At 41.8% G+C, this 12,484-nt stretch overlaps 1 protein-coding gene across 2 annotated transcripts in view; it reads right to left on the reverse strand.

Moving 5' to 3' along the window:
• The window catches only part of LOC117252724 (netrin receptor UNC5C), a 285,759-nt gene that overhangs the window by 14,669 nt on the left and 258,606 nt on the right, over positions 1-12,484 (reverse strand). For both annotated transcript variants that reach the window (XM_033619822.2, XM_033619821.2), the window contains 4 exons: positions 9,982-10,117; positions 8,810-8,897; positions 3,891-4,059; positions 607-840 (listed from right to left, as the gene is read on the reverse strand). In XM_033619822.2, coding sequence (XP_033475713.1) covers positions 607-840; positions 3,891-4,059; positions 8,810-8,897; positions 9,982-10,117 — 627 coding nt within the window. The remainder of the gene's footprint in view (positions 1-606; positions 841-3,890; positions 4,060-8,809; positions 8,898-9,981; positions 10,118-12,484) is intronic.

Consider the following 12,484-nt stretch of genomic DNA (forward strand, 5'->3'; position numbering starts at 1 on the left):
CCACCTCTGAACTTTGTTTCCAAGCTGCAATTGCTTGTTTGAAATGGTAAAACTGGGTGTGCGTTGATGTTTGTGTGAGCGTGTGCGTGGCTGTGTGTCACACTGACACTTGACTTATCATTGCATGCATAAATTACCAATGTTAATCTCCCGTATCAGATGGTCCCCCCAGTGCTTTGAATTTGTTTAAATTCTAAAGCGTCGTTATTCTGACATTGCTTGACCCTGTTTTGTTTACCGCTTCTCAGCTCACTTCCAGAAGACTAGAGGTGAGAAAACTTCTGTTTATGACTCTAGACAATCACTTCTATTCAAGCTACAATACACTGTATTTCAAATGCAAATTACCATGGAACTGCTTAAGCATGGGTGGTCCAAGAGAGAACAAAATCCCTCAAAGGACTAAAGAACACAACAAAGGACTCGCTCTAAAATATAATAAAAATAAACACACATATCTTTTTTTTGTCTCTCTTCACCGCTTTTGAAAACACTGGAAAAACTCAGTAATTGTGCACACTGTAGATACATACTGTGTGCAGCATGTGTGTGTGTACATATAGATTAATTCAATTAAGTTGGATTCATTTAGTTTCAATACTTTACCTTCAGTGCGTCCTGTGTGTCGTCCAAGCAATAAACCCTGATGTGATAGTCCAAAGTTGTGCAGGAGACGGGTCCAAAGACAGCCAGTTTGAGCCTCTTGGCGGCTGCCTTGCAGATTGACTGGCCCACCAGGCAGTAAGTCCCCAGTGTCTCTGTTAAGATGTGACATGCCTCCGAGTCCATCTGCACATAGCAGGGGGTGGTGAAGTTTTCTTCTCCCACTACAACCACATCCTGTAGGAATCACACACATACACAAAGTCACACACAGTTTTAGACTCTCAGAGTGTCCTGCTGAGTCTGTGATGAGTGGCTGAAACTGGCATATTGTAAATCTACCATGTGAGCCGTCACGCATCGCAACTGAAGAGAGATCTTTAGAGGGCTTTATGCGACACAGACTACAGTACCTTTCAAAACAAGCCTTTCTGTCCGATTACAGCTATATAATAAGAACTTAGTATCATATATCACTGATTGGCTTGTCTGTCTTTTGATCTGTCAAAGCAAATTCAACAGTTCCTCGATCTGTTTCACATTGAATTGAGGCAAAATTCCCTACCTTTGCGACAACAGCGTTTATATTTAAACAACACACTATCATCAACATAGTGATGAGTATGATATGTTACCGTGCTGATAGAGAAACACTGGAAATGTAGAATGCTGAATTTAAAAAGTGAGCCACACTCATACTTGCCAACCCTCCGAATTTTCCCTGGAGACTCCTCTTTTTCATTGCCCTCTATTGAGTCACAGTTTATCATCAATTTTTCACTCTTTTTTTTCTTTTTTGTTATCACAAGCTGTTTCTGGCACTCTACAGCATGTTAAACCCCTTAAACTCTACAAGTCTACTGTTTCCACCCGCACAACCTTACAGCTACACCAAATGTCATTTCATGGCATGCAAGTGACATGGAAGACAACTGCTCAGAGACAAGCGAGAGAATGGAGAGTACTAAAAGACAGAAATGCTCAAGCATGGGGGTCACATAAAAACTGATAAATAGTCTATGCCAGAGATTCACAGAAGTTTAAGCCAGAGGGGCAAATTAATCTGTATTTTGAATAATCTGTTAAAGTTAAATTAATAGCATTTAACCTAAACATACTGCCAGTGTATTAGTGTAGCTACTTATCTATTTATTTTTATTTTATCCATTTCTTTTAAAATCACCAGAATTCAAGAAACAAAGTCTCTTAAACTCTTAAATTTCTCTGGGGGAGGACCACCAGACTGCCTGTTTTAGTTTTAAATCCTCCCTTTTTTTAAAGTCTCAATGTTGTCAAGTTTGGCCACAGTCCAGGTCATTTATTTTTCTCTCTCCCTGTATTTGGAAACAGCCTTTATTTGTCCATGCAGACTGCTTTTAGTGAGACCTGGGCATTATTTGAATACTGGCTTTATTTGAGAATTTAAGGGGATTAAGCCACATTCTGTCTGTTAACACGACACAACTGGACCTGCGTTCCGTGCCATTTCCACTAATGCAAACAACCCCTGAATAAGCAGGCCGTGGTTTCTAAGTGATGCCTTCCTTTGTTGCTTTAAACAGGTATTTTTTAATGCAGTGCCAGTGCTGATGTGTGCAGAGCTGTGGTAACTATGAAGAAATCATTGTTCAGCAAAATGTACCCTACTATACATTTTTAAATTTGAATTATTTTGCTTGTGGATCTTTTTTTATAAGGCAATGACTCATCTTGTTAGTGTGGTAATTCATCTGAGAAAACCAGTAACTGTGCTACTGACTCCTCGATTCATGTAGAGACACTGAATTGAAATGTAAATGCATGTCTGGTTGTACATATGACTTCTGAGAGTAAATCAAGGTGTCTATTAGGAGACTGATAACACTTGTTTGGAGCTGCTGTCTGTGAAGTGTGTCCAATTCAGCTGTGATTATCTGCTGGCTGTTGCTCATATCATTTCTACAGCTTCCTGTCATAGCTGGAGTTATAGTAAATCCATATAGCTCTATGGGATGGGTGAGGATGCACAGGCTCACTGTGGCCTCTTCATATAAGCACCGGATCTTCAATTAGTTGTGTGCATATCCATGTTGGTGTGTGTGACTGTGAGCGCACGTCTGTGGATGCAAACGTGCTGCAGCGCGGAGGCGTCCTACACGCACACGTGTGATACAAATATTGAGTTTTGAAGCGCAGTTCATGGGGAGCTGTGTTCCTACAGATGAGCAAGCCAAATCAATACAAAGAGGTAGGGAAGCAATATGGTATGAATCTGTTATTACTGGTAATCACAACCGTGGCTGCTCCTCCCTGATGTGAGGGGAATTCAATTACCTTCCTCTCCCTGTTTTGGGGAAAACTTTCTGATGGGAAATGGATGTTCTACTGCAATAAGAGAAAAACAAATCGACTTCCTGATGAAATTCCACTTTTCATTTTTCTCATCTTTACCCAGTCTGCACCCAACCCCTTCTGTTTCTCTCTCCCCGTCTCTCACTCACACATACACACACACACAGAATCTTATGCATGGCTAATTGTGCAGAGACATTGTGTTGAGCTGTGATAAGCAACAGAAGACAGCATACGGGGGCCTTGTAGACACAGTGATGCTGCAAGACAGCCTTATCACCCACACCCACACACAAGGATACACACACGCACGCATTCGCACACAAACAGACAAATGCGCATACATATGCAGTCACGCACACGCCGAAACAGATTGCTGAGGTAGAGACTTCATGCTGAGAGACACGGGAGGAGGGAGAGAGAGAGAAGGGCAGAAAAAAAGGAGGGATAGAAACATAAGAAGGAAGATGAGAGAAGAGGAGGATGGCAGGAGCATAACAAATTGCTTCTGATAGGAGTCTTCAACCCCCTGCTTGTCTACTAGCCTGTAGGCACTTTGTGTTTACTGAATTTTCTCTCCTTCCCTTTCTTTTCCTCTCCCTCCCTCACTGCATGTGTGCATGTGTAACGCAGGCCATTCTTCTGGGAGAATATGACAATGTTTGTTAGCATGTGTATGCTGTGTGAGTCACACTGTATACCTGACTATGTATTAATGACTAATGTGTGACGGTGCATGTTTATTTTGTGTAAACACATCATATACATTGGATTATTAAGATGCTAGGTGTGTACTTGTTTGTGCATCTAGGTGCATTTCCTTTATCCCTATTTGTTGGCAACAAAGTGATGGCTTTTCTCTTAGGAGGTTGAAACTGTGGGACTCAAAAGTTGCACATTACAGCTCACTAACAACAGAGCAACAAAACACAAAAGATACTGTGCTAAACACTCACCTCCCACTCTCCCATGGCCAGTTGGTTCTTCAGCTGTATCAGCCAGTCTTCCTGGACGTTGTCAGCACAGTGGTGGATGGTGAGGATCACTGGTCTGGTCAGCAGGGCTCCTGGAGGTCCACAGCTCACCACTGGGCTCAGCACTGTCTGGATGTCCTCTACCGGGGGTCTGGAAAAGACAGATAACACCGCGGAGAGATGATTCTTTAGAAGACGACACGAGGGCTGCACTGTTGGCTACCACTTAGTGTGAGCATCAACTGCAAAAAGCAGTATTGATTTCACTCCCGGTCTGTGTTATTTCTCAGAATGTTCATATATGGAAAAACTCAGCTGGCATAATAAGGAGGGCAGGTGGACAGTTACATTAGAGTGAGATAGACTAGCTTGAGCTGATGAGAATATTAGAGAGTCCAACAGATAAGAGCAGAGTCGCAAAAAAAATTCAATCAAAGGATGATTAGTGCAGTCAGCAGGGCTTCAGGTCGGCCTCAGCTGGAGTCAGTGGTTCAATAAATGAGCACTGGTCACAGCCTCTTCGGCTTTTTACAGTAAAGTCAGAGCAACAGAATACAACAGGCTCGTCTACTGAGAATAAATGTGAGATTATACAGTGAAAACCACAGAAATAGAACGAGAATAGAACTGACTTTCCCATTTAAATAAACGTAGCAGGATGATCAGAGTGGTGGCCATTTTTATGTGTACCATTGCCTATTCATATTGTGATACTGACGATATTTAGACTTGTTTACATTGATGTCATACTGTTACCCATAGCAACAACAAGCATGGCTAAAAGCAAAATAATTACAGACTGTTTTATGAACAGCCTTGGACTTCTCAGACTCTTTCAGTGAGTTACTGCGAGTTACCCTCCCTGCAGAAGGAACTCAGTCAGCAGCTCCTCCGGCAGCAGCACAGCGTATCTCCCTCTCCTCTCTCGCCGTGCACACATGGGAGTCGGTATTGTTTTGTCATAAACCTTTGGTAATGTAAACCTACGTGACGCTTGTGGCTTGACAAAAAACTACATATATGTGAATGTGCAACAGTTCTGTTATCATAACAGCCTGTCACAGGTTACAGCGTGATGATTAGAGGAGAATGGCAGAGCATAAAGGTCCAGGAGGAAAAAAACAAACTCATTTAGGATTTTTCTAAAAGAAGGAAATCACCTGTTGATGTATATATATATAGATCCCAGGATACTTTATTTGTATTTGTGAGCTGTTTAAATGTGTAATGTATAGTAGCAGAGGTAAGGTCTTGCAGTAACTTTAAAGTTACTTTAAAAATATTACCACAGCTGTTATTTTCCTGTTTCTTTTGTTGCCATTAATTGCATGTTAGTCGAAACACGTAAACTAAAACTGTAGCTCTGTCCCCACGGAATGAATGAGAGGCACTGCTCCCTGGGTAGCTGAGAGGCCAAGTGAAACACGGGGAAAAACAGTGAGCAGATTAGCATATTCTCACATCTAACTTGGTTAAATTAAGGTGGTGATTGTTAGAGCAGTGGACTAACTAATGAGATGACTAAGAGGACTAACTAAGAGGGTTTTGGTGAGTTTTGAGTGTATTTTACATGAGTTAACAAGGCACTTAAGCTAATATCACTCTTAATTCAGTGAAGGAGAAAAAATTAGATTGGTGTACAGTTGTATTTTTCTGTTTATGCAGGAAAACAGATGTAAGAATAGCCAAAAAACACAGTCCTCAAACTAGTAAGTGTGACGAAATGACCACGGGAAACAGTCCAATGTCATTTCTACTTTCAATCTATTTCTGTTGTTAACATCGTCAGTATCTATTATTTATTACTATTCTGTCATTAATATATTGAAAAGTTAAATATGGAAATAGGTCTGAACATGTCCATAATCCATTATCCAGTCATTTTCTTCCCTCGTGTTGCTGAAGATATTTATTGACTGGGAAAAAAAGCCCATACATGCAGAGGAGATGGATCTTAATTTTAACACTGATTTTTTTCCAGCCCACCTTGTGTCAGGGGGGAACTAATCCCTAGCAGTAATATCGATTTGGTGGTTGGAGCTCATTATTGACCCATGATGGGTTCACATGGGTAGGAGAAGCTAACAGATAAAAACAGAGCGACTGGAAGTGTAACAGCACCCTCTGACTCACCTAATGCAGGGGTTACGCCTTAATGAATTACAGTGTCATTGATTTGTGAAGTTATGTATCTTTTATCGTTCAAATGGAGAAAATAGATGTTGTGTGAGCAGAAAAGTGGACACCTGAGGGTTCAGTCGTAATGAGCTAAACCACATGATTCTAGCTTGCAAAGTGTTGCTGAGGCAAGTCAATTGGAGCTGTGTGATTTTTGCTAGCCAGCTATTGACTGTGAGGAAGCCAGAGTAGAGGTCTGGCTCTTAGAAAAACTGTAGCGCACTGCAGGGGGCCTAATTCTTATTGACTGCTATTGATTGGGGAGAGGCTTGAATGGTTGCATGGGATGAAAAACACGAGTTAAGTGTCCTGAAGCTCAGGTCGTGTAAAGGCTTTGAAGAGTTAGTTCACCCAAATTATTAAAGAAGATATTTCTTTGCTCAGCAGTTGTGGTATTAAGCCAGGCTGACATTAGTACTGTTTTTTTAATTCGCTGTTTCTGAACATTTTGCCACCTTCCCAAATACAATCAAGGTGAATTTAATGTAGTTCATTGTGCTAACAGCACTAAGCAATTATACTGGAAAGACTAAAAAGCAATGTGTCCTTCAAGAACACAGTGTCCTTGTTACATTGCATATTACACAAACCTTGCAGCAAATAAAGAAAACAAATTGCCAATATGACAACTAGTGACAGCATCTTCTGTAGATTATCCAGCGTAAAATGGCCACTACGACATGTTTCTCTGTAATTACTACATTTAAACTTTTTTAAAGGTGCAAACAAAATGAAATGACCCCAATCATAATGTAGTAGCCGTGCTCCATTGCGCTCGTTTCAGATTTCCTTCATTTTCAGGCTGGTTTTGTGGATTTGGAGCTACATGTTGTGCCTGGGGCACGTCGTGTATTAATGATACTCATCACCTGGAGAGGTTGGAAAAAGACATATGTTTCTGACGTACGTATGTACCCTGAAAAGTGTAGGGTTAGCTAGCTAGCTACTGAAGATATAGCCTACTGAATGTATACACATGCTGCTTTTGCTTTTTAATGATTATAACAGTGAAACAAAGACCGACCCTGCTGTACAGGAACCAGTGAAGGGAAGCAGGGAAACTTTGCTGATATTCAACCAGCTGTGTGTCATCACATTGAGATCCCTGCCTGTGCGGCGGTGAAGGTCCAGGTGCTGGCAGCAGCACGGGGGCGAGGCCAAACACTGTTCACCTGCACACACTGCGATGCCACACAGCTGGTTCAGTATCAGCCCTTTATATTCATTGTCTTGTGTGGCGATCAGCAGTGATGTGGTTGTTCACTTTTACACTGTGATCTGTAGCCTATAGTTCGGCTTTAGCTTCTAATTATCTTTGTTTTTTTAACCTGTTGTTGCTGCTGAGTCAGTTTGACATCCTGGATATATCCTTCAAACACAGACTGTAGACCCCTCTGTCTGCTTCTCTCTGGAATCACTCTTTCATTTCTCCAAAAATATGATAATATTTCTTCAGGGAGTGCAGTTAGTTACACTGTGGGCTCCATGCTTACTGCAACAGCTTGTTGGACCATCACAAAGGGGTGGGGCTTAGTGAAAGGTCAATTCACCTCCATTGTATTGGGGTGTTCACTGATACCCGAAAATGAAATAAAACCCATAAGACCCATCTGCACTGGCAAAATTCCAAACGTTTGGCTCTCCAGACAAATTTCAAGTTTACCACTTGCTGTCAGTATAAATGGTTTAGTTGTTGGTGCAAAAAGAGAAAAGAAAGATACACAGAGCAATCATAATAATAGCTATTGACTCTGTTTTCTCTTAAATTTTAACAGTATGAGAAAGACAATATTTTGATGTCTTTTGCCATGCACATTGTGACAGTTGTTTTGCCATATTGCAGGTATTTTATGCAGCCAGGTCGCTGTCAAATAAAGTGCTCATAATTCCCCCCAAATTTGCATCAATGAAATTTTCACACAACAGCTGGAATATAGACATTTTCTCCCTTGTCGCTCGTGTCCCACAGAGAGTTTTACCTCACTCATGCACAGGGTTTGGGGGTAAAGGATTATAGTACATGTAACAGGATTACAGTAATCCCAAAAATAACCACTAATCTGTTAGTTACTGTGGAAACGGCAATCTCTTTGCGTATGCTGTCAAAAGCTTGGTGTTTGTTTTTTGGATCTATAACACGGCATGAAGTATGGAAAAAATCTGTTGTTGCACTGCAGTCAACATTAGTTTCACACATCTTAAAGTAATGGCTGTTATGAGCTCCACATTTGGGTAATAGCGCTGATTCTAAAATTTGGAAAGCGCTGATTAACTATGTAAATTATGTGGATTACTGTACAGATTATAATGTTAAGTGGGTAATAATTAATGTGTAAAAAATTCCCCCTGTAATCTTCTCAACTTTAATTCAGGCACTAATGCAGGAAATCTGTGGTATTAACTGACCTCTGTTGAATGAGTCACCGACTGAATGTGTGCATAGATGCACTATACACTATAAATAATAATGATTCATCCATCGCTGTGGATCCTAAGCCCATGTCACACTGTGAAAGCCTCCCCACGCAACCATACAAACAGGTCTGAGAAGCCGGTGCCCAGGAGAGAGACGGAGAAGTGCAGACAAAGAAAAACAAAGCAACAAAAAGAACATAGAGGGAGATGCAGAGATGAAGAGAAAAATGGGGACAACAGGGAACAACACAGAGGAACATGAAAGCCACAGCAAGGGAAACTGAGGGAAAAAAGGAGCCCAAACTTACCTCAAGCTGTCCTTCCTGTGCACAGTCACATACATCTCGTACACCCTACCCTGAGGAACGGCACCCGCTGGAACCAACAAACTCACACCTGCAGGAGGGAGGACAGGGAACGCAGGATGGATGGAGGCAGAAATAATGAGTTTCATCACTGGATTTATTAATTTCACCACGCACAACTGAATTATTGAATGTGCAACCCATTATCACTTTATCATTAGGATTAATTATTGAATAATCATTTTTAAAGGCAACCCGTGTAAAACTTTCTCTTAAATATATCATCAAGCGAATTGTGCTGCAGTGTTTTATAGCTTCTGAGAGCTGCTTCCTATCAGCAGGTTACATTGTTCATTATTTCGCTCTGCCCACTGCTTTTAAATCCTAACATAAGTCTGCTGAAAGTTTTTTTTTCTTTTAAAACTAGGTAGCTGGAGAACATCCCAAGGCTGTTTTTTGTATTATGTTGACTGTGCAGTATTAGCTCTAACCTTACTTTATGTGGTCAGCGTTTGGTACAGGGAATGGATTTGATGTTTTTAAAATCTTAGATACTTCTTTTTATTCAGGGTTGACTTTGATGACATTCTCATTATCTAAAGCAATTTATGTAATCTAATGTATTATTATGTGTTCATTTAATCATCCAAAAATGTGTGCCATCTTGCACCTTTCCATTGATTTTATATCACAACCTCTAAAACTTGCTTTGTGCCCTTTCTGAACACGCAGCAACAAATCACTGCTGCATCATCACTGCACAGGAACCAGGTTTAGGATTAGCTGTTAAGCAAGTTAGTTAGGGCAGTGCAGTGGTTGGCATTGTCGCCTCACAGGTTCTTGGTTTGAACCCAGGGTGAGGGGTTTGAATCCCGAGAGGTGGGGTTGCATGTTCTCCCCATGTGAGCGTGGGTTTTCTCCGGGTACTCCGGCTTCCTCTCACAGTGCAAAGACATGCAGGTTAGGTTAACCGGCGACCCTAAATTGCCTGTGAGTGTGAATGGTTGTCTGTCTCTATGTGTCAGCCCTGTGATAGTCTGGCGACCTGTCCAGGATGTACCCTGCCTCTTGCCCAATGTCAGCTGGGATACGCTCCAGCCCCCTCACAACCCCGGTTACATAAAATGAATGAATGAAAATGAATTCATTCATGAAAGTCAGTGTAGAACGTTTACCTGAGTTGGGTACAATGAGGTGTCCTCCCTGGTTGTTGAAGGATCCGTGAGCAGTACAGGAAGGGTCTCGTGTTCGGGCCAAGCTCTGGTTGCGAAGGTTCATGGTGTCGCTGTTATCCAGCAGAGACTGAGTTACCTAGGGATTAAAAGACAACAGTCAGAGTGATAACACAGTGGAAACTTAGTGATCACAATTACAGTGATCAACTGCTTCTATGGATCAAAAAGCTTGGGACAGAATCATTCACAGGAATGCTGTTCAAATAATTTGCTCACCGTAGTCAAATAGGCTGCTCACAGTCTTAATTTTGGGTCTTTTCACACATGACAACATTTTTTTTTAAACTTTACTCCCGTGATACTTTGCCTGGCAGTAACCCGTCTGCTTCCAGCTGGCTACCTGAGGCTAGTGCTGCGTGCACACTGAAATCATGATGGGAAAACAAAGTAATTTCCTCTCAATGAAAACTGTAGTCCCCTTAAAGCTTATGGCTGCTGGTGATGGGGACACAAAGTGGATGCACATGGGGAAAGCACCTGTGTTTGAAGCCGCTCTCATCATGTGGATTGATGATACCCAGTCACATAAAGCCCCCGTAATAAAACAGCTGTTCTGTGTTTTGAAATAGTCAATAAGATTCAGAACATAGTGAAGCTGTTTGTTTCATTTATTTATATTCATGTAATAAATACACAACTGACAATTAAATGGTAATCTGAGTGAGAAATAAAGAAAATGAAGAGAATATGGTGGTAATAATCATCTGCTTATATTTGGTCAATTTGACCTGGACAGACGTGATCACTGGAAAGTCCCGTTTCCACCAAACAGCCGATAGATCGGTTGGCCGATAAATCGGTTGGGCCCTGGTACCTAGACCCACCATTTCCAACGCAAACAGTACTCTTAAATGTGGGTGGGCTTGTTGTTACTCACTGCTCCATCCAGCACTCACTGTATTTCCTCATTATCGGTGACACAGAGGGAAGTCTGCACCTCGTTAATCGTCCACAGAACAAAATATAACAGGCTGCAGTAAGAGTCTCTCTCCATGGGATATTTAACAATAACGGGTTTATGCATTTAATCCTTCTAAGGCAAGGTCCAGGATTTAGTGTTGCCGGAGCCCACAGGAACTATGCTCCACAATGCTTTTTATTTTCTCTGAGTGAGGATTAGAATATATGCCGTTCACATAACCTGGTCGAAATTAATATATATATATATATATACAGTACAGGCCAAAAGTTTGGACACACCTTCTCATTCAATGCGTTTTCTTTATTTTCATGACTATTTACATTGTAGATTCTCACTGAAGGCATCAAAACTATGAATGAACACATGTGGAGTTATGTACTTAACAAAAAAAGGTGAAATAACTGAAAACATGTTTTATATTCTAGTTTCTTCAAAATAGCCACCCTTTGCTCTGATTACTGCTTTGCACACTCTTGGCATTCTCTCCATGAGCTTCAAGAGGTAGTCACCTGAAATGGTTTTCCAACAGTCTTGAAGGAGTTCCCAGAGGTGTTTAGCACTTGTTGGCCCCTTTGCCTTCACTCTGCGGTCCAGCTCACCCCAAACCATCTCGACTGGGTTCAGGTCCGGTGACTGTGGAGGCCAGGTCATCTGCCGCAGCACTCCATCACTCTCCTTCTTGGTCAAATAGCCCTTACACAGCCTGGAGGTGTGTTTGGGGTCATTGTCCTGTTGAAAAATAAATGATCGTCCAACTAAACGCAAACCGGATGGGATGGCATGTCGCTGCAGGATGCTGTGGTAGCCATGCTGGTTCAGTGTGCCTTCAATTTTGAATAAATCCCCAACAGTGTCACCAGCAAAACACCCCCACACCATCACACCTCCTCCTCCATGCTTCACAGTGGGAACCAGGCATGTGGAATCCATCCGTTCACCTTTTCTGCATCTCACAAAGACACGGCGGTTGGAACCAAAGATCTCAAATTTGGACTCTTCAGACCAAAGCACAGATTTCCACTGGTCTAATGTCCATTCCTTGTGTTTCTTGGCCCAAACAAATCTCTTCTGCTTGTTGCCTCTCCTTAGCAGTGGTTTCCTAGCAGCTATTTGACCATGAAGGCCTGATTGGCGCAGTCTCCTCTTAACACTTGTTCTAGAGATGGGTCTGCTGCTAGAACTCTGTGTGGCATTCATCTGGTCTCTGATCTGAGCTGCTGTTAACTTGCGATTTCTGAGGCTGGTGACTCGGATGAACTTATCCTCAGAAGCAGAGGTGACTCTTGGTCTTCCTTTCCTGGGTCGGTCCTCATGTGTGCCAGTTTGGTTGTAGCGCTTGATGGTTTTTGCAACTCCACTTGGGGACACATTTAAAGTTTTTGCAATTTTCCGGACTGACTGACCTTCATTTCTTAAAGTAATGATGGCCACTCGTTTTTCTTTAGTTAGCTGATTGGTTCTTGCCATAATATGAATTTTAACAGTTGTCCAATAGGGCTGTCGGCTGTGTATTAACCTGAC

The sequence above is a fragment of the Epinephelus lanceolatus genome, chromosome 9 (assembly GCF_041903045.1).
Source record: "Epinephelus lanceolatus isolate andai-2023 chromosome 9, ASM4190304v1, whole genome shotgun sequence".
Classification (NCBI taxonomy): Eukaryota; Metazoa; Chordata; class Actinopteri; order Perciformes; family Serranidae; genus Epinephelus; species Epinephelus lanceolatus.